Source organism: Cantharellus anzutake (assembly GCF_015039405.1).
Source record: "Cantharellus anzutake strain C23 chromosome Unknown EI90scaffold_14, whole genome shotgun sequence".
Taxonomy (NCBI): domain Eukaryota; kingdom Fungi; phylum Basidiomycota; class Agaricomycetes; order Cantharellales; family Hydnaceae; genus Cantharellus; species Cantharellus anzutake.
Window position 1 is genome coordinate 67,499 of NW_024066964.1, and position 21,480 is coordinate 88,978.

Here is a 21,480-nt window from a genome sequence, read left to right on the forward strand (position 1 = left end):
GACGGGCCCGATCCGGGATGACGATCCCTGGCCACTCAGACTGAAGTGGGAATCGTGAGAAGAAGGTTACTTCTTCGGTTCCCACCCCAGGTACTTTTATGTACATGCGGCTTGGGTCACATGAGGTTTGCCACGTCACCCCACATACAGCCGCAGTCATCCGGGGCTGGGTGCATCATGCATGCATCACGGGCGGGTCGATAATACATAGATAAGGGGAAATGTTGTCCGTGTGGATAAAGATAGAAGAAAGGGCAAGAGAGCAAAAGAACAGAAAGACACAAGGAAAAACATGAAGTGAGAAACAATGCTGAAGAGTGAGGGGTGGAGGTGGGCAGGGTACTGGGTGAGGGCGGGTGGAGCCGGGTCGGGCGGGTCTGCCCTGACATGGTGACCAAAACTCTGAAGATGGTAGGAAAGCACTCTCACTCACTCCCCTAAGGATTAGGGAAGAAAGTAGGGGCTAGGGGTGCAATGATTGACAGGTCCATGAAATCAACTAGGGGGAGAACTCGAGGTAACACTAAGTAATCTTCAATTTCTTGTCATGGTGGATTTCCCTAAGGGCCTCTGTTGCCCTTACCAGTCAAGTGGCCATTCACAACACACTAAGTACACAGACTTCAAAAATGGAAGGAGAGGGGGGAATCGTCTATTCCATTTCAATCGCTACATACATATACCCATACAACAAACATACAACTTGTGAAAAGAGTCTGAAATATATGGGTTTGGCTGAGCTAAGCCTCCACCAACAATGGTGGTAAGGTTCAGCTGCCATTGGCTTAGAATAGAATTCTGAACAACAAAAGAAAATGAAAAGAAAACACAAACTTCCTCATACCACTCCAAACACCGCGTCAAAACTCCGTCCCTTTATTCCATTCGACTCTCCTCGTCCATAGCTTTCTAATGATACCGACTTTGTAAAATTTGGTGGAGATTTGACTGAGAACAGGAATTCTCAGAAACGGAATATATATCTTGATTATCCGTGCACAGGGAAACTTGGACCAAATAATATGCAATAATTCCAAGACTCCTCCAATGACTTCTTTAGCATTTGTATCATTTAACTAGCCCGTATTCTCTTGGAATTTCACTGAGACTAGCTTGCATGTGAGCATCTGCATAGTTTATATCGTCCCATGACTCCCATCATGCCCAACAATCAGAATATCTCCACAACCACTGAGCCGATTAGGGTGAAATTCAACACTGAGTCTTTGGGCATTTTTCTGGATTTAATGACCCCAATATCGTCCTCTTCCGACAACTTTTGACCCTGTTCTCATCGATGCGGTCAAGTGCACAGACTTCGCACATGAGGACATCTCAGGTTGAATTTCTCCACCAAACCTTAACCGATTCCTTCGCGGAAAGGTTCTTTCGGTTCGTACGAAAACCCTCTTTCTTTTTTCTTATTACTCCTCCCTATAATTCCTTTTTCCTAATAATGTACAAAGGCAAGTGCCCAATTTTGACATATTTGCTGCATAAGGTTCCATGAAATTGAGCACACCTGTTATGCACTCCTACAACGTGCCAATCATCATCGAGACAGATGCTTCCGACTATGCAATATCGGGCATCATCTCCATCTGCTGCCCAGATGATGAGATTTGCCCTGTTGCTTTTTGGTCAAGGACACTGATGGCATGTCACGGCCCTGCAAAGTCCCTGCCCTTCTACCACTTCTATCATCTTCACCCCCATTCTTGCACCTGTTAATCGCACCCGTTAATTGCACCGTTGTCCATCACTTAGTGGCGCCGATAGTGATTCCTGTCTATGGCCCCGTAGCAGCGCCTCCTTCTTTCTCCTGCCACCACTTGAGTTCCTCAGCCATTCGGCCGACACCATTTTATTCTTATTCATTTGCTTAACTTACTAGCAGTCGATATTGTCGCCGCTGATCTGCTCCTTATTGACACCCGGTTTATTCCTTTATTGACACTTGGTTATTCCTTTATTGACATTTGATTTATTCGTATATTGACATTCTGATCCGCCACCATATTGGCACCTAGATTGTCGGCCTATTCATTCTGCCTCCCAACTTCACCGTCCTCTGTTCCATTCATTTCTTCTGTTCCATTTCCCTGGTCCTCATCCCCCTTTTAGTTTTGTCGCACTTACCATTCCGCTCCTGTCCTGCGCCGGACCAACCAGCCCCTTCTCTGTTCTCCTTTCATACTTATACTTGTAGTTTACTGTCGATGTACCTTAGTTCGAATATCGACTAGAAATCCCCCCAAGTCTTCTCACCTCTAAGCTCATCCCTAAGTTCCAACTTCATCTGAGTAAACGTCGCTGCAAGGTCCTCCCGCTACCCTGAAATATGGGACAGCCTCAAACGCGTGGTACAATGCTCCAGCTGAGTCATTGAAGCCAAAGTCCCACCTCCTAAGACGCCTTGCAACAGAGTTGCACATTAGCTAAGTGAACACTCACACCACCGCACTTCACTCCGCTTCCCACGATCACTGTTAGAACGGGCAGATTCAGACGACTCCGGAGTGGAATCAGAGACTTAGCGTGGAGGGACCTTGGCCTCAGTGACTCAAGCGGAGTGCTGTGCCATTGCTGTTTGTCCATTTGGTCCTTAATTTCACAGTAGGCGAGCAGGAAGTCTCTAGGGGGCATTTCAGGTCGATTTCAGACTGAGCCCGATACAAGTATGTACAAGCGCCAATATATATAATGAGGGGGCAAAAGCACAAGGAAGCAAAGGGGAACCGAATCGGGATGGAGGCGTCCAAACAGGAACAAAGGGATGTCAGAAGCGGAGTGGTACCAAAGGTCATAAGGCAGAACCTGTGATACGTCCGAAAGGAGGTAAGGAGGGCGAGGCCCAGAGGGGCAGGAGGATGAGGGGAAGTGGGGATGATGACTACTGGCTAAAATGGGAAGAAGCAGCAGTCCAAATAGGGATGAGGGAGAAATGCGAGAAATACATTACAAGCGGCGAGAGTGCCGAAGATGATCCACGAAGCTCGGAGGTTGCGGAGCTTACGGAGCTTACGGAGGTGGGGTTGAAAGTCTGAGGAATATTGGCAATGGTGTTTACGTAGTATGAGGTCACCAATGCAATGGACTAAGACCGAGGTGGAGTCAAAGTCCGAGGTAGGGACTATGACAGAGGCTTGGAGCAAAGGTACGAGCGGTGCCTGAGTACGAAGTACGGGTCAGTGGCGGAAGGTCGTAACTTGGCGGGAGGTTGGTGGGAGAGTACCAGAGGGGAGAGAGAGGAGAAAGGGAAGAGGGAAGGAGTGGTGGAAAGGGGGGTTGTCAGGTCCGAAGGTGAGTATCGGAGCAGACGGGAGGAGCGTAGGAGGATGACGGAAGGGTGGAGGTGTTGTGAGGAGGGAGCGGAGGAGTATGAGGAGGAGTAGAAGGAGGGTGGCGAGAGGGGTGGTGTTCGGTCCGAGGTGGTTATCGGAATGGACGGAGATAGGACAGGAGAGTGACAGAGGAGTGGAGGTGGCATGGGAGGTGAAGGGTGGTGTGGTGCCAGGACCGAAGGTGAATATCGGAACGGACAGCGGTAGGGTAGGATTCCGGAGGTGGGTGTTAGAAATGGGCGGAAACAGACGACTCCGGAGTGGAATCGGAGACTTAGCGTGGAGGGACCTTGGCCTCAGCGACTCAAGTGGAGCGCTGTGCCATTGCTGTTTGTCCATTTGGTCCTTAATTTCACAGTAGGCGAGCAGGAAGTCTCTAGGGGGCATTTCAGGTTGATTTCGGACTGAGCCCCAAACGAGTATGTACAAGCGCCGATATATATAATGGAGGGGGCAAAAGCACAAGGAGACAAAGGGGATCCGAATCGGAATGAAGACGTCCGAACAGGAACAAAGGGTAGACAGAAGCAGAGCGGTACCGAAGGTCATAAGGCAGGACCTGTGATACGTCTGAAAGGAGGTAGGGAGGGCGAGGCTCAGAGGGGCAGGAGGATGAGGAGAAGTGGGGATGATGACTAACTGGCTAGAATGGGAAGAAGCAGCAGTCCAAATAGGGATGAGGGGAAATGTCAGGGCAACCACACCTGACCATACAACCCCAGAACCACCTTCCCTAACCTCCCCCCACTTCCCTCATCCTCCCATCTTTCACAACTACAGCCCGCATGCGAACCCGTGGGAAAAATCACGTGGGTCAAGGCGAGCAACTCGCCTTAACCCATGTGACACCTTTTCCACATCGCGGGAACATGCTCGGCTTCTACCCATAGTCACGTTACGAACTGTACACTACATTTCCTTTTATAGCAGCCAAGCGGGGAATAGGGAAACTTACCCTTCTTCTCAACTCAATCCCCGCTTAGGCAAGTTGTAGCTACCTTCCATAATACATGACAACTCAATCCCCGCTTAGTGAGTTTGAGGAGCTTGGGATAGGATCCAGCACCTGGCTACCTGGGACACCGCAAGTGTCCAGCTCTGAGGTAGGGCCGCCCCTGGACGGAGGCCAGGCCCTGACAGGAAAATGCGAAAGATACATTACAAGAGGCGAAAGTGCTGAAGGAGATCCACGAAGCTCGGAGGTTGCGGAGCTTACGGAGGTTATGTCAGAGATCTAGAATATTGTCAGAGGCTGAATTATTGTCGGAGTCGGAGATTGTGGCAGAGGTCTGTTGGAGCGCGCGCACGGATATGCGGGCAGAAATATGCGGCGTGTCCGGAAGCGCTGTCCAAGGTTAGCAGAGTGGGATCGCGGCCTCAGCGACTCAGGTGGAGCGCTGTGCCCTGAGCTTGACGTTTGGGGGAGATCCCGTATTTACAAACTGACACTTACAGCGGACTTCAAACAAGACTTGCGGGCGGAGCGGACCTGTAGGAGGAGCATGGACTCCGCGAGCATGGACTCAGAGGGGGGGAAGCCCCCTTTGCAGAAGGAGAGACTCAGACCAGACAGGGGGGTACTCTAGTTGATTTCAGACTGGGGTCCCCGAAAGTATTTACAAGGTATATAAATAGGCAAGAGGAAATATAGAAAGGCCGGTCAGTCCGGCGCGGAGATAAGCGGGGATTGTCAAACTAAATAAGGACAAGAGCCCGGGAACTGGAAACAAGGAACAGATCAATAAACAATAAGTGGCAAGGGTTATTGATGAATAACTGAATGAGATCAATAACTTAGTGCCAATAAAGAGGGGATCAAATGCCGATATTGGCAGGGAAGCAAACAATAGATGGCACTCGGCAAGGAATGAATGATAAGCTGCCAAGTGACAAATGACCAGAGGAAAAGCGGAGGTCAGCGCGCGGCGCCGATACAAGTCCGCAAATAAGCGGGGTCGGTGCGGTGCCGACACAAGTCCGCGAACAGAGGTTGATCTGCCAGCACTGTCACACAGGGACAGCATGAAGGCCAACAGAGGTACAGAGGGGAGTGGGAGTGTTGACCTGACCAGAGGTGTCAAGGGCAACCAGAAGTGGCCAGAAGGTGCAGAGATGGGCAGAGGGTGCGGAGTGGGCAGAGGGTGCGGAATGCATGGAAGCAGGGCATGGCTGTGACCACATAGCGGGAAGCGATGAGTGTGGTTCAGATGGAGACAAGGCAGGCATGACTGAATGCCGGGAGCGCCAAGGGCTCAGGAACTGGAGGTAAGGTCGGAATACCGGCAGGGTCTAGGTTCTGATTATTGGCCAAGTCTCATGCAGTAAGGCAGGGGGCCAGACATGGGGTTGGGGGCTGGTTAGGATGGGTTTCGGGTCGGCGGATTCGCCTATCGGCATTGGTTCGCCGCTGATGGAGCCCCGGGATTTGTCGGTCGTGACAGGTTACAGAGGTGGGGTTGAAAGTCCGAGGAATATTGGCAATGGTGTTTATGTAGTATGAGGTCACCAATGCAATGGACTAAGACCGAGGTGGAGTCAAAGTCCGAGGTAGGGACTATGATGGAGGCTCGGAGCAAAGATACGAGCGGTGCCCAAGTACGAAGTACGGGACAGCAGTGGAAGGTCGTAACTTGGCGGAGGGTCAGTGGAAGAGTACCAGAGGGAGGAGAGAGGAGAAAGGTAAGAGAGAAGGAGTGGCAGGGAGGAGAGTTGTCAGGTCCGAAGGTGAGTATCGGAGCGGACAGGGGAAGCGTAGGAGGGTGACAGAAGGGTGGAGGTGTTGTGAAGGAGGAGCGGAGTAGGAGGAGGAGTAGTAGGAGGGTGGCGAGAGGGGCGGTGTTCGGTCCGAGGTGAATATCGGAGCAGACGGAGATAGGGGAGGAGAGGGAAGGAGGAGTAGAGGTGGCATGGGAGGTAAAAGGAGGTGTGTTGCCAGGACCGAAGGTGAATATCGGAACGGGCAGCGGTAGGGTAAGACTCCGGAGGTGGGGAAGGAGGAGGTCCGGGAGTCGGGTTGGGATCGGGTATGCACAGATATGACAGTGGGGAAGAAGGAGGTCCGGAAATCGGGGCGGGGTTGGGTATGCACAGATATGACAATCACCTCGAATACCGTTTCTGACACGGTGCCGGAACTCAATTATGACACCCACAACAAAGAACTTCTAGCCATCTATGAAGCCTTTCGAGGGTGGTGGCACTACTTAGAGGGCTCGGGAAACACCCATTGATGTGGTCACTGACCACAAAAACTTGGAATATTTTTGCACCATGAAACTCTTGACCCACCGCCAGGCACAGTGGTCAGAGTTTTTATCCCAATTCAACATGGTGGTCCGTTTCTGCCTGGGAAAACTGGGTGCAAAACCGGATGCATTGACTAGATGCTGGGACATCTACCCCAAAGAGGGGGATAGGGACTACGCTCACATTAACCCTCAAAACTTCAGACCGGTGTTCATGCAGGAGCAGCTCACATCCTCCCTAAGAGCTACATACCTTGTCAAACCCGTCCTCCATGCGAGTTCCCTCGTTGATGTCGATGCCATCCATAAGGACATCATCACCGCCCTTCCCAACGACCCTGCTGTTGCGGACTATCTCACTGCCATGATACCAGAGGATTCCCGTTGGTCTAGGGACACAGAGGGCCTCGTACGGCTAGACAACCGGATCTACATCCCAGATGCCAACGACCTCAGGCTTCACATGCTGAGGTACAAGCACGACCACCGGCCATAGTTTCATCGTTGCCCGACAACGATGTTACCAGCACCCCAGACATGGGTATTAGAATGTCTAATTCGCACATAGCGCCATAATGTCAGGGTCCATCCCTTGTCCAGAGGGGACGTAGCGATGAGGCCTGGGAGTGGCACTGGAGAGTCTTCTCCAGCCACTAATTCCTCAAAGTCGCTGAGGGGACTTGCCCTGGGCTTCACAGGGAATGAGTTGAGAAGAAGGGTAACCTTCTCAACCCCCTGTGAGGCCGCTACAAAAGGAGCCTGAGGACTGTGCAGTTGTCAGGTCTTCCCTGAGTTTCCATATTAGGTACCGTGGGAAGATTCTGGGCGAGCTGCTCGCCCAGAACGTTCCCACGGTTGTGGCTGTGCTGGTTTCTGGGCGAGTCGCTCGCCCAGAACGTTCCCATGGGTTCGCGTACCTGTACTATTGCGGAACAGTGGAGGAAAAATGGGGGAAAATGGGGGAAGGGTGGTTAGGAGGGGGGAAGGGGTGTCTGAGGGTGTGTGGGGTCGAGGGCTGTGCCCTGACACATAATACACAATCAACGAGCACCTTTACTTTTGAAATCCGTTGCAACGTACTAAAGACCGGATCCGCAGGACCAGGGCCACCTAAAGCCCATCCCGCGCCTCCCAATGGGGGATAGAGGGATGTCTGCGATGAGGGCCGATACCCTCACACCCCTGTCGTCGACTCCAAGCAATGGCAGAAACGATGGGAGGTTGTCGGTGAGAGGATGACACGATGCAGGAGGCATCGACTTGCAGGGATAAAGCGGGCGTCGGTTGCGAGATAGGGGGGAAGATGCCTTTGTCGTTGATCAGCATGGATCCAGTGGGGCAGCACCCGTCGCATGGCACTTGACATCGCCGCGCTGTGCCAGTTTTGACAGGGATATCACAGCGCAGGACGAATTTAATTAGTCAACAGCGCACCCAAAATGCGTAATCACTAACCCATGGGCCGATCTGTTTACAATGGTACAACGCCCTCCATCACGATAGGTTTCATTCCTCGAACATAGGGTGGAGGCGAGGTGTTTCTAGCCACCGATTACAACCTTCCCGTACCACGTGTCAAAAAAATTCGGAAGTCAGAAAGCAGGTGTTTCATCTTCTAGCTAGAGTCGTGTAAATAATCACACCTCCTGGGACTGTTGCGACTTCTTCTGATAGGGCGATTAATTGTAGACTGGTTACCGGAGCAAGCTTCCGCGAGTCTAAACACCAAACCCTGAGTAACGCTGACACGCATGACTGATCTTCGTTATCTGGGGGCCCAACGGAACACAGTGCGGGCAGGTAAATAACATGTATCTCGGCGACACTTGTGCCATTGTACTCCGTACGTCCACATGCGTGTTGATAGCTATATTCCATGCATATGAGACTAATTAAGATAAGGTGGTCCCCTAACTAGTAGATCGAGTGTGTGCCTCAACATATGATTATTCGCTTTGAAGCGATCTCTCTAGCACCCAGAATGAGTGTTTGATGCAACCTGTCCAGAGGCCGACAGAAATAGTGATCAGCGGGCCTCCCAGAGCTGAAGGCAACTCAATTGTGATACAAAATCACCATGCATTCTTGTACGCGAACGGACTGGTTCTTTAGCACAAAGGCCGCAGGTTCGGAATTGTGTTAATTGCAAGCCTGAGCCAAACAAGGCCGCTTTCATCCAAGGGAAGGGATTGGGGCAACAAACAGCCGAGTTGATCGATCGCCTGATCTGAGCCAACACACCAAACCAGCGACGACATATGTACCCGCAACCCGCATACACGTCGGCGTAGATGAAGTTTTTGTCGGCCTCGGCCATGCGGTGGCGAACAGAAAAACCCGATCTGTCCTGATGTTTTGTTCTGGACAGTTGAGCCGCAAGCTGCTTGGTGAAGTGGGCCAAAGACCCAGGGGTCGAAACAAGCATTAACAAAATTCAAATTAATCAAGATTAGCCCCACCTCTTTTCAGCCGGGGAGAGAGGATGAATCCAGTGTACTGCGACCAGCGTAGGGCCAGACTATACATGATGCGACGATGAACAAGGTAAACTCTTGAGATAACTAGCGGGATGATGTAATCCTCACCCAAGCACATATCCACTGCTGCGCTTACAACCTGTGTGAGCGGGACGTCAGGTGGAGTCGAGAAATCGAACTGAAAGTGAATTTAAAGATCCGATACAACCGCATATATCTTCTCTTACTGTAAGTATATCATCTTTGCATATCGCGCAATGGGGCATCTCCATTCCAATTGCCAGAACCTTCCGACTCTGAGCTGCTGGTTTCTGGTTTATCAATATAGGGCTTATCGCAATGTGCATCATGCATATGAAATTCTAGGGAAACACGCAATATAAGTGTCAGAGTCCCAAGGTCCGAGGGTGTTCACTATCGAGACATGCCTGTCACTCACCGAACACCTTGCCGCCACTCTCAAAGAGCCGTCCCCCAATGTGAAAACTACTCTGCGGCTCTGTGACGCCTGACCTCATACTCTTATGACACCATGAAGGCCATCATAGATGAGTGCGTTGTGAACGACTATGTCTGGAACGCACTTCCAGAGTCCATCATCTCGCCGGGATGGAATCAGATGAAAAAGTCAGAATTCATCGAGGCATTCGGTACCGCTTGGTGGCCAGCGATGAAAGGAATGCAGGTGTGCAGTCCGATTATGCATGTGATGAGTGCACACCGAGAAACTTCTCGTTTAGATGATCGTCTTAAACGTGGTGGGAAACGAAAATAACGTAATCCTCTACACAAAGCTGGGGGTGTGTCCATTCATGACTATGCTTTTGCACTGGAGTGCTGAATAGTCCCTAAATGTAGCCTTCTGCCGTCTCAGCGGAAGGAAACCCGATCGCTACTTCATACGTACACAGGTTCCGCTTCAACGCCAGCGGGAAACTCGTGGAGCAAAGGGATTTCCTAGATACCAAATTCATACATGATTTTTGGTGGTCAGAGCCCCAGCGAAGCATAGTAGCCGGAGGAAGCCCTATAACAGCCGGAGGAAATCGTTAACCAAGACTTTATTCTACTTTGTTTCCAGTCGATGTACACGGTTCAACGAATATGCGATGCTTTTGGCCAAATAACAATGTAACATTTGACAATCATCGGAGCACCAGCCCACTCCTGAGGGTTCATCCCACTTGAATCAGTTTTTCGCAGTGGTAGAAGTCCATCGAGTCACCAGAGCGAGAACAGCGCGCTTCTGAGATTCAAAGGAATCACGAGCCGAACCGGGGGGGAATAGTTCTTCGGAGGCAAATCTGAATTGTGTTGTTTACTATTCGACATCTTCATAAACGTCGGTTGAGCGAGGTGCTGCTGAATGTACGCCTTCAGCGGCGCCGAACAACCAACCAATAAGCCGCTCAGTTTGAAGTTGTTATAAGGCCGTCACTCAGGTTTCTTGGCAAAGCTCCTGCATCCGAGTTGTGAAAAGAGGTGGTATGTTTTCGAGTCCGGGAACGTTTAGGAGCACGAGCCTGAGGGAGGGTCGAGCACCGTCCCAGCGAAGGTACTTAGCCAGTGTAGGGTTGGGTTGTGTCTGCACTTTCTGCAACGTCGCCGAGGATCCTGCAGTAAAGGAGAGGTGGTGCTACAATCCCAATAGGAGGAGACTTCAGGACTAGAAGACAGAGCCCACGAATGAGTCACATGCAGCACGAATGGCAGCCATGAGAGATGGGGTAGCATGGCAAACCAACAGTTGATGAAATTACTCATCGAGAACCGCTGGAAAAAATGGAGATAGGAGAATGTCACGAGATTCTTTGTGTCTTCAAGATTGGTCACCTTCGATGGGAACGCCCGAAGCCGATGTACCGGTGCCGTCGAGCACGACGGTCCACCGGAGCCTGAACGGGCTGTCAATGCCTATGGGAATCGCACGTACACATTCCACCGTTGCTCGAAAACCGCGAATTATCATTAGTTTCGCGACGAAAAACTCGCATTCGGTCTCCTCTCGCGTTCGCGGCACCTGTGTCGAGCCTGCGCTGCGTTGATAATCTATGGTTCGACTTCGCCACCAGTGCTGGGTAACCCAACAAGCCTACGGTCGAAGTTAAACAGCGCGAAAAATTTGTTTTACGAAAATTCACAGCAACACGAGCGAGGCCTGTAGCGTGCAAACGGCCGGGTCGCGAGATGTCACGGTTGTCAGCGTAACATGGAATGTATAACGCAACACCTTCCGGTGCTCACGGATGCCCACTGAGTGAAAGCAGCCATAACACCTCATGCAGCTCAGGCATCTTGTTTGATTTGGTGCCACCAATCGGCCCACGGAACAGGTTGCCATCATCGTTGGGCGAACTCGTGTCCGGGCACACCGCAAAAATATTCATGGTCGGAAATCGTACTAGCCAGGGGCATTGTGGTTGGGCTGGGAGAATGGATCTATTTCCGCAGGTGCTGGTGTTGCTATTCTTCCTGGCGTGAGAGATTAGTTTGAGGTCATGGTCTCTTTCAGCAATATTCGAGAAAAGGAGAAGAGTCCCCGACTCATGATGTTGAGAGCACCGGTGGTGTGCATTTGCAGCAGCTGCTGAGTCAAGCACACGGCAATTTCGTGATCAGATCACTTCAGGGTGGGTAGACATGGATGAGCACAAACAACATACTACATGAAATCCACTCATCTAAGACAACCAAGGTCACCTAAGACACAGAGGTTGAAACATATGTTTATGTTTATGTAATAATATTCGCATCTCGATTGAGTCATTTGTGACGTCAGCATTCATCGCCAGCTTAATATTAGGCCGTTGTGCGTTTGGAGCCTTTATTCCTACAAGTATGATTACTGATTATTTGATGAAGTTGGCATTGAGTTTGCAATTTACTGCCCAGAGCGAACGGCTGTTGCCGGTCTTCCGGCCCTTGTCGCTGCTAAACACTAGAACAGTTGCCCATGGCCACTTCCATCACTCTTACCTGCATGGCGGTTGACCGTGGAAGAAACCCCCTCGGTACCGTGTTTGTTATGGATGTGTCGCCTCGCGCATTGGTTAGCCACCTTCGCAGGGCTATCAAGTCTGAGAAATCCCACCAAATGGATCACCTGGATGCAGACCAGCTGGTTTTGTGGAAGCTCTCGCCACCAATACCAACGGGGGTTACAGAAGCCGAAGTCGCAGCTTTTAATCAATGGATCAAAGCAATTGAGTTCCCTGATCCTGCACGCCGCGAGGCGCTGGAGGGGAACGGCCCCGTGCAGGTTCTCAGCCCTGCACAAAAGATATCCAGATACTGGCAGGAAGGTCCCGAGGAAAGCTATCTCCATCTCGTCGTCCAAGTGCCTCATGTCGGAAAGAGGAAGCGTGAGGATCCGGGTAGGTCTTCGCGACTTTTTATTTGAAGGAAACATTTCTCATTTGTCTGCAGTGGATATTTCAAAGAAGTTGTTGGATAAATGGAATGTTCCACTCACATTTATGCCTAACGCTACCGATCTGAGTATCCATCTGGATGCACCTCTTGATCCCGAGGAGAAAATCCCCATTTCCGATCTAGAATGGCGGGACCTCCTGCAAACGAACCTGATGATCCCTAAATATCATTGCTCTTCAGATGACCTTGAGATGCTCTTCATCAAGAATGAGGATGAGAGGGCTAGATTCATCTTCCCCATATTACAGGCAGCAATCCTCCGGACTCCACCGGACTCATCAGGTACTGAAGATTCGTTCATTTCATTCTGGGACCGCAACATCCTGGATATTCTCACGACGTGTCTTGACGGGCCCAAGTGGATACGCAACAGCAACCACGGCACGCATGCTGGGTCTTTCAGGCCTGATGTTGGTCTCCTCTTGCAATTGGCCTGTTTATTCCGGGGGGAGGAGAAAAAGCCATCGTTTTCTGGAAAACATCCTCGTCAGGAGCTCGCTGAAAAGACTCGATGGGCCTATGACCCTGCTCCGTATGTGCTTGGTATGTAATTCTTCTCCCTTAGTACCTGTTATTGACCCACATGTTTAGGCTACTATGCCGTTGGTGCTGATGTCACACTTGTAGCAATCCAGTCTGCCCAGGGGGGGGACCAAATCGTTTTAAAAGACATTCTAGCTGCAGATCTGTCAACAATGCAAGGACGTATCAAAAATGCGGCAATGATGATCAGAATGGTCAAGGTTCTCCGGGCATTAGAACGTACTGTTGGAAAAGCTGTGGATGCTGATATGTTGACATTGGAACGGTGAGTATCTTTTGTGTATCTTGTTTGCATTGAACCTAACCCCGAGGTTAGCAATGATGGAAAATCCATTGAATTTTTTAAGAAGAAGATATGGAAGAAATATCGGGCAGAAGATGAACCAAAAGTTTCCTTTCTTCAATCTATCTATGGCAAACTCAAAGCAAAAGGCGTGCCAAATGTTGACTCCCTTACAAGAATTGAATTGTCCCATCCAGAACATGGTTGCTTTGTTGAACTTGAACCTCGAGGCGATGCCAAAGGTGTGGGGTCTGCTGAAGATGTTAAGAATGCGGTCATCTGTGTCCTTGAGGCCCTCCAGGTAAGTATCTGTATAGGATTATTGATTTGGGTTCATGGAGTTTGTAGGTATCCCATGCTAAACCACAGGTGTTTCATCGAGACATTTGCTGGCCAAATGTCATACGGAACATCACCAATCACAAGCAGTGGTTCCTCATTGACTGGGAAGATGCTGCCATCCCTCCAACCAGGGCAGTCCTTCATTTACGTCCTGATACACATGCACCACAAGCATTCAAGGATGACCATGGTGCAGAGGTTGACATTTGGGGTGTTGGGAGACTTATTGCTGCAGCAGATGATATGTTTGGTGTTCCTGAAAACCTCCGTTCTCTTGGACAGAGGATGGTAGAGGGTTCTGTTTTATCAGCTGAGCAAGGACTTAAAGAATTACAATCACTTTGAAGTCCTTTTTTCTTTTCTTCTTTTTCCAACCCCACAGTAATCAGTTTTGCCAGCAATGCAATGTAATTTTTTTGGCCTGCTCTTTGAAATGGCAATGAATAGGGTGAAGATCCTGGTCATGTTTATGAAGTTGGCATGCTGGTGTCAGATTAGACTTGTGCCAGTCAGAGTGTAAGCAGGTTATAAGTTGTTGAGTTCGCAAGTGATCTCGCAATAGTCAAGTGTTGCCTCACACTCCCAGTCCATCAGATATACACTGTATGAAGCTATCTTATCAACAGGGGAGTAAAGGCTTTTTTCCTTTATCCCCTCTTATGTAGTGAAAGGGTTGCTTACTATTTTGGGGACAGTAATGTTCCGTTCCCCCGTTCACCTCAGGCCTCAGTTAGTCTGTCTAAACATAAGCTTTGATGAGCTGTATATTCAATGGGGTAGAGGTAAAAGGCTACCAGGCCTTTACAACTACTCCGAGGTATATATATGTAATTTACATATCTCGGCACAAATAAATAAATAAAGAACAGCATCACTATAATGGGAATTATAGTGAAGTAAGGTCAATCCCTTACATGTAGGTTATATATACATAATGTAATTACATGTGATTAGTGCAGCTTGGGACTGCATGGTACAATGAGAAAATGAACTATCATAAACCCAACATGATAAATACAGAATGAATTAGGGAGGGCCGCAAGTATGCAGCCTATCGGGTTTCACATGTAGGATAAATAGTGGAAAACCTACAGTGGAAAGATGGCTAGGAATTTTGTGATGGGCCCATAATATGGATGGTAGAGGATGTGGAGACAATTCCAACACATGTTGCATGAGGAGAATCAGATAGGAACTCATTGAGATACGAGGATCAGATGTCAGATGTCCATTGTGCATGTGTGGGAAATGGGGTGCACAGACAGTCTCTGGTGTCCCTCAGACCTTGGAAAAATACTTATTGATCATGAAGTAACTGGTTGGAAGGATTGTCAGGGCATACACCCTGACCTAGCCCATACCTGCATCCACACCTGCACTCGCACCTGCACCCACGACTGCACCCGGCTGTTGCGCTCCCCGTGCGTGCCCTGTGCCGAATGCTCAGTGCGGCCGGATGGCCCGGACCTTGGGTCTCGGGTCTCATGTGACTTCTGGATATCTCTGGAAGTTTTCGATGTATGGTGGCCACTGTGGCAAGATGAGAAGTTAACTTCCTTCTCATCTCTGACCCACAGTAGGCAAGTTGTATATACTTGCCTCTCTTATATATAACATCTCTGACCCACAGTAGGTTGTGCCCTGGACAGGGCTAGTTACACCTAGGACTGTGGACCATAGGGGAGGGTCATGGGGACCCAGGAGTCGTCCCCTGACAAGGATATACCAAATTTGGGATTATGGGGACATGTAGTTGGAAAGTCTGAGAAATGTGCCAGTTATTCCCCACAATTTTCCCTATCTCACCCAACATCAGCAAACCTGAATGTGGAGGCCTGAGAGCTCATAGAGCTATATTTTCACACAGGGGACTATTATCTATATGAGCTCCCTGAGTGTTTAATTTACCCAATATTTAAATTTAAATTTAAAAGCATTGACTATGGCATCATGTGACTAGCCATAGCTGTCAGAGACCAGGTTCGAGACGAAGGAAAGTCTCCGTGGCAGAGGGCTTCGGCCTCAGCGACTTATGCCAAGAGCGCTGTGCCTAGTAACATGTCCGTGCCCTAACTTACTAACTGGCAACCAGAACTGAAGGGGGGTAACTCTAGTCGATTTTTATTACTGAAGTGTAACCTATGTACAAGTTGGATATATATATGGTTACAGCAAAGACGGGTCCGCAAATGGTGGAGCCGAACAGAGCGGAGCTAATGGGGTTAAACATTAGCCGACTGAATATTACCGACGAGTCGGGTCGTGGGGTTAACGGAAAGGCAGGCGATAACCCAGAAACGGAAAGGAGGGATGGGCCCGAAGGTGGGCTCTGCAGGGCAGGCAAGTGTATTGCCCAGCGGAGGCAGGAGTGCGCTAGCGGACGTCAGAGCTGTCCGGAAGTCTTCAGGGCTCCATACTTAGGGAGGCATTGGTAATAAATTGAAAGGAGGGGGTGGTGACCATCGAGGGGTACCGAGAGGATTGTGGAATACGGGAGCTCTGAGGTTAGTAAAGAAGGAGTGGAGGTAGGCCGGAGGGATCGGAGGGACCGGAAGTCGATGGCCGGGAATGGATATGACAATAGCCAAGTCCCTACCATACAAGGAACTGAACAAACTCAGCTTAACTTTCAGCACCAATGCAGCACTGCACACCAAGTGTTAGAGACCGGAGTGAGATGAGGGAGTTGTCTCCATGGCAGAGGGCTTTGGCCTCAGCGACTCAGGCCAGGAGCACTGTGCCAAGTTACACATCCATGCCCTAATTTACTTACTGGCAACAAGAACTAAAAAGGGGGATCAACTCTAGTCGATTTTAGCACTAGGGTGTAACCTATCTATGTTAGAAAGGTGCAGATTCGGACGACTCCGGAATGGAATCGGAGACTTAGCATGGAAGGACCTTGGCCTCAGCGACTCAAGCGGAGCGCTGTGCCATTGCTGGTTGTCCTAGGGGTCCCTAATTTCGGATCTAGCAGAGGGAAAGTCTCTTGGGGGGAATTCAAGTCGATTTCGGACTGAGGTTACAAGTTACTAGGTACATTGTATATAAGGAGGGGTCCGGAATCAAAAGGAACAAGGGTAGGACAAAAGGAGACAAAGGGAGATGGAAAGAGGAACAACACCGAGGGTCAAGTGTTTGACTCAATGGTGTTTGCCAAAGGAGGAATGAAGGGCCAAGGCCCAAGAAGGAAGGAAGGAGGATGGGAGTCGGGAATGGCTAGTTGACTGAATAGAAAGGAAGCAGCAGCCCAAATAGGAATGAGGGAGAATAGTGGAATTGAAATGGACAATGCAATAGTTGCAAGGTCCGGAGTAAGTCCGGAAAGTCCGAACTCGGAGGTTAAACTCCGGAATATTGGCAAAGGTAATTAAATGGAATGAGCTAACCAATACAATGGGTATAAGCGGAGGTGGGGTCAAAGTCCGAGGTCGGAGCTAAGACCGGAGGTTCCGGAGACGAGACGTGAACGGGATACCGGAGCGGAGGTCCAGAGTCAGGAGCATAGGTTTTGCATACTCGTCTGGAAGGTGTCGAGGTTGGGGTCGGACCCGGAATGTTCCGGAGTCGGACCGAAGGTGGTGTCCAAGCCGGAGGTGGGATAACCTCTTGGGAGTTGGCAAGGAGAAAGTGATGGAAGGGAAGTAGGGCTCCGGAAGTCGGAGTTCGGAGTTCCAGGAGCCCGGAGCGGAGGTTGGGATTGTATGGATATGACAATCTACAAGTTATGTATATATAGTTACAGCAAGGGTGGGCCCATGAATAGCAGGACCGAGTGGAGCAGAGCTAACAGGGATAGATGTTAGCCAACTGAATATTACCGATGAGTCGGGTTGCGGGTTTAGTGGAATGATGGGTTATAACCCACAAGTGGAAAGGAGGGATAGGCCTGAAGGTAGACTTGCAGGGCAAGCAAGTGAATTGCCTAGCAGAGGCAGGAATGCGCTAGTGGACGTTGCAAGCAGGAATTGGCTACTGTCTCCAGAAAACGGAAGGTAGCACTCCAACTCACTCCCCAAAAGCTGGGGAAGAAAGGGAAAGGGGGCTAAAAGGGGTGTTGCAGTATGAACAGGTCCATATAATCAACGGGAGGGGGGGGGGGGGGAATTTGGGGAAATATATATAATTCTGATAACTCCTGCTTATCTTCTTTCTGTGGTGGATTTTCCTAAAGGTCACGATAGCCCTTTACCAATCGTGTGGCCACTCACAGCACCCAAGTGCAAGGACTTCAAAAGTAGCGGGAGGGGAAAATCTCTCATCTGTTTCAATCGCTATGTACATATACCCATACAGCAAACATACAATCTGTGAAAAGAGTCCGAAATATATGAGTTTGGCTGAGCTAAGCCTCCACCAACAACGGCGGTAAGGTTCGGCTGCCATTGGCTTAGAATAAAATTCCAAACAACAAAGGAAATTGAAAAGAAAAACACAAACTTCCTCATACCACTCCAAACACTGCATCAAACCTCTGTCCCTTTATCCCACTCGACTCTCCTCATCCATAGTTTTCTATCAATACCGATTTTGTGAAGTCTGGTGGAGATTTGACTGAGAACGGGAATTCTCAGGAATGGAATATATATCTTGTGTCATATCCATACAATCCCGACCTCCGCTCCGGGCTCCTGGAACTCCGAACCCCGACTTCCGGAGCCCTACTTCCCTTCCGTCACTTTCTCCTTGCCGACTCCCAAGAGGTTATCCCACCTCCGGCTCGGACACCACCTTCGGTCCGACTCTGGAACATTCCGGGTCCGACCCCAACCTCAACACCTTCCAGACGAGTACGCAAAACCTATGCTCCCGACTCAGGACCTCCGCTCCGGAATCCCGTTCGTGTCTCCGTCTCCGGAACCTCCGGTCTTAGCTCCGACCTCGGACTTTGACCCCACCTCCGCTTATACCCATTGTATTGGTTAGCTCATTCCATTTAATTATGTTTGCCAATATTCCGGAGTTTAACTTCCGAGTTCGGACTTTCCGGACTTATGTCGGACCTTGCAACTATTGCATTGCTCCATTCAATTCCGCTATTCTCCCTCATTCCTATTTGGGCTGTTGCTTCCTTTCTATTCAGTCAGCTAGCCATTCCCCACTCCCAACCTCCTTCCTTCCTCCTTGGGCCTTGGCCCTTCATTCCTCCTTTGAGAAACACCATTGAGTCAAACCCTTGACCCTCGGTGCTGTTCCTCTTTCCATCTCCCTTTGTCTCCTTTCGTCCTACCCTCGCTCCTTTTGATTCCGGACCCCTCCTTATATACAATGTACATAGTAACTTGTAACCTCAGTCCGAAATCGACTTGAATTCCCCCAAGAGACTTCCCCTCTGCTAGATCCGAAATTAGGGACCCCCAGGACAACCAGCAATGGCACAGCGCTCCACCTGAGTCGCTGAGGCCGAGGTCCTTCCATGCTAAGTCTCTGATTCCACTCCGGAGTCGTCCGAATCCGACAGTTCTAACATCTTGATTATCTGTGCACAGGGAAACTTGGGCCAAATAATATGCCACAATTCCAAGACTCCTCCAATATCTTCTTTAGCATTTGTATCATTTAACTAGCCCATATTCTCCTGGAATTTCACTGAGACTAGCTTGCATGTGAGCTTCCACATAGTTCATATTGTCCCATGACTCCCATCATGCCTGATAATCAGAATATCTCCACAACCACTGAACCGATTAGGGTGAAATTCAACACTGAGTATTTGGGCATTTTTCTCGATTTAATGACCCCAAGATCGTCCTCTTCCATCAGCTTTTGACCTTGTTCTCATGGTTGCAGTCAAGTGCACGGACCTTGTGTTAGAACTGGGCGAGGGCGGATGATTCCAGAGGGGAACCGGAGACTTAGCAAGGAGGGACCTTGGCCTCAGCCACTCAAGCGGAGTGCTATGCCATTGCTGTTTGTCCATTTGGTCCTTAATTTCATAGGAGGTGAGCAGGAAGTCTCTAGGGGGCATTTCAGGTCGATTTTAGACTAAGGCCTAAAATGAGTATGTACAAGCGCCGATATATATATGGAGAGGGCGAAAGCACAAGGAAACAAAGGGGGTCTGAATTGGAATGAAGGCATCCGAATGGGAACAAAGGGATGACAGAAGCGGAGTGGTACCGAAGGTCATAGGGCTGAACCTGTGGTACATCCAAAAGGAGATAAGGAGGGCGATGCCCAGAGGGGCAGGAGGATGAGGGGAAGTGGGGATGATGACCAACTGGCTAGAATGGGAAGAAGCAGCAGTCCAAATAGGGATGAGGGGGAAACACGAAAGATACATTACAAGCGGTGTAGGCGGGATAATCACCCACACACAGACTCGGCTCGGATACCCGTTTTCACGACTATGAAACCACTTCCATTCATGTGACAACTCGGTACGGAATTTGGTACCTAAAAATAGTCCTAATTCGTACGATTCTGACGATATCAAGAACGCCCCAATTGGTCGAGATTTGATGGAGTTCTGCATTGGACAGGTTAGGCACGGAAGGTCACGAGTATGTGCGGGCGTGGGAACCTCAAGCGGCAATCCAGAATTCCAGCCTCACTCGTTCCCACGGCATCTAATAAATCAGTTTGCCATCATTTCAGTTATTGATCAATATTCTTTTATTGATACTGTTACCCTTTTTTATTATTTCGCCTAATAAGGTATCCAGGTGCCATATGGTACCAATATTTGCCATCTATTCTTTCTAAAAATAATTATTAGATATAATCCTGTACATACCGGATTTTGAAATTAAGTTCTCCCCTCCCCCATTTTCTCTAAGGTGCTAGGACACGCTAGAGAGGGTGTGAGTGTGTGGAATTCCAACAGTAGGAATAAGGGCAGTGATCTAGCTCACAATGAGTGAGTAGTGGACACTGAGCCCGGACCTTGCAGAATCCTGGAGAACCCACATGGAGTTTAAGGATCGAGAGCGTAGCGAAGTCTAGTCAAGAAGTTGGAGTTTTGGAGAGTTTGGCCCCACAAGCTTAGTCGGCATAGAGAGCCGCAAGCCCTCTTTCAGCAGCGAAAGTGCCGAAGACGATCCATGGAGCTTGGAGGTCATGGAGCTTACGGAGGTTATGGAGGCGGGGTTGAAAGTCCGAGGAATATTGGCAATGGTGTTTACGTAGTATGAGGTCACCAATGCAATGGACTAAAGCCGAGGTGGGGTCAAAGTCCGAGGTAGGAACTATGACAGAGTCTCGGAGCGAAGGTATGAGCAGTGTCTGGGTATGAGGTACGGGACAGTGGCAGAAGGCCGTAACTTGGCAGAAGGTCAGCGGAAGAAGGCCAGAGGGAAGAGAGAGGAAAGAGGAAAAGGGAGAGGAGTGGAGGAGAGGAAAGGTGTCAGGTCCAAAGGTGAGTATTGGAGCGGATGGGTGAAGGGTAGGGGAATGACGGAAGGGTGGAGGTGTTGTGAGGAGGAAGTGGAGGAGTGGGAGGAGGAGTAGGAGGAGGGTGGCGAGAGGAGTGGTGTTCGGTCCGAGGTGAGTATTGGAGCAGGCGGAGATAGGACAGGGGAAGGATGGAGGAGTGGAGGTGGCATGAGGGGTGAGAGGAGGTGTGGTGTTAGGACCGAAGGTGAATATCAGAACGGACAGCGGTAGGGTAGGACTCCGGAGGTGGTGAAGATGGAGGTCCGGGAGTCGGGTCGGGATCGGGTGTGCATGGATATGACACTTTGCTCATGAGGACATCTCAGGTTGAATTTCACCACCAAATCTCAACCAATTCCTTCACGGAATGGCTCATTCGGTTCGTACGAAAACCCTCTTTCTTCTTTCCTATTACTCCCCTCTATCATTCTTTCTTCCTA

The 21,480-nt window shown here is 49.8% G+C and overlaps 3 protein-coding genes across 3 annotated transcripts; 2 read left to right on the forward strand and 1 right to left on the reverse strand.

Annotated features, from left to right (window-relative positions):
* Positions 1 to 8,694: 8,694 nt before the first annotated feature.
* On the reverse strand, positions 8,695 to 9,377 carry EI90DRAFT_3048668 (uncharacterized protein). The gene is made up of 4 exons (XM_039059634.1): positions 9,294 to 9,377; positions 9,175 to 9,244; positions 9,049 to 9,107; positions 8,695 to 8,969 (listed from the first exon to the last, which is right to left on the reverse strand). Exons 1-3 carry the CDS (start codon positions 9,336 to 9,338, stop codon positions 9,055 to 9,057), a joined length of 168 nt encoding a protein of 55 aa, XP_038918299.1. The 5' UTR covers positions 9,339 to 9,377; the 3' UTR covers positions 8,695 to 8,969; positions 9,049 to 9,054.
* Positions 9,378 to 9,598: 221 nt separating this feature from the next.
* On the forward strand, positions 9,599 to 10,119 carry EI90DRAFT_3014728 (uncharacterized protein; the record flags this gene model as incomplete). Its single annotated transcript, XM_039056816.1, has 3 exons — positions 9,599 to 9,751; positions 9,807 to 9,866; positions 9,925 to 10,119. 3 exons carry the CDS (start codon positions 9,599 to 9,601, stop codon positions 10,117 to 10,119), a joined length of 408 nt encoding a protein of 135 aa, XP_038918300.1.
* A 1,739-nt stretch (positions 10,120 to 11,858) lies between these two features.
* On the forward strand, positions 11,859 to 14,119 carry EI90DRAFT_3048672 (uncharacterized protein). The gene is made up of 6 exons (XM_039059635.1): positions 11,859 to 11,875; positions 11,929 to 12,440; positions 12,493 to 13,041; positions 13,090 to 13,306; positions 13,358 to 13,625; positions 13,673 to 14,119. The coding sequence occupies exons 2-6, from the start codon at positions 12,020 to 12,022 to the stop codon at positions 14,009 to 14,011; spliced, it is 1,794 nt and encodes a 597-aa protein (XP_038918301.1). The 5' UTR covers positions 11,859 to 11,875; positions 11,929 to 12,019; the 3' UTR covers positions 14,012 to 14,119.
* The last annotated feature ends 7,361 nt before the right edge of the window (positions 14,120 to 21,480 follow it).

Bases quoted from the DNA above. Each gene is read 5' to 3' on its own strand.
- EI90DRAFT_3048672 (XM_039059635.1), top strand. From the start codon at position 12,020: ATGGCCACTTCCATCACTCTTACCTGCATGGCGGTTGACCGTGGAAGA. The intron at 13,042-13,089 runs GTATGTAATTCT...CCACATGTTTAG, and splicing joins CCCTGCTCCGTATGTGCTTG to GCTACTATGCCGTTGGTGCT. The intron at 13,626-13,672 runs GTAAGTATCTGT...TGGAGTTTGTAG, and splicing joins GTGTCCTTGAGGCCCTCCAG to GTATCCCATGCTAAACCACA.
- EI90DRAFT_3048668 (XM_039059634.1), bottom strand. From the start codon at position 9,338: ATGGAGATGCCCCATTGCGCGATATGCAAAGATGATATACTTACA. The intron at 9,245-9,293 runs GTAAGAGAAGAT...ATTCACTTTCAG, and splicing joins GCAAAGATGATATACTTACA to TTCGATTTCTCGACTCCACC. The intron at 9,108-9,174 runs GTGAGGATTACA...CATCATGTATAG, and splicing joins AGCAGTGGATATGTGCTTGG to TCTGGCCCTACGCTGGTCGC.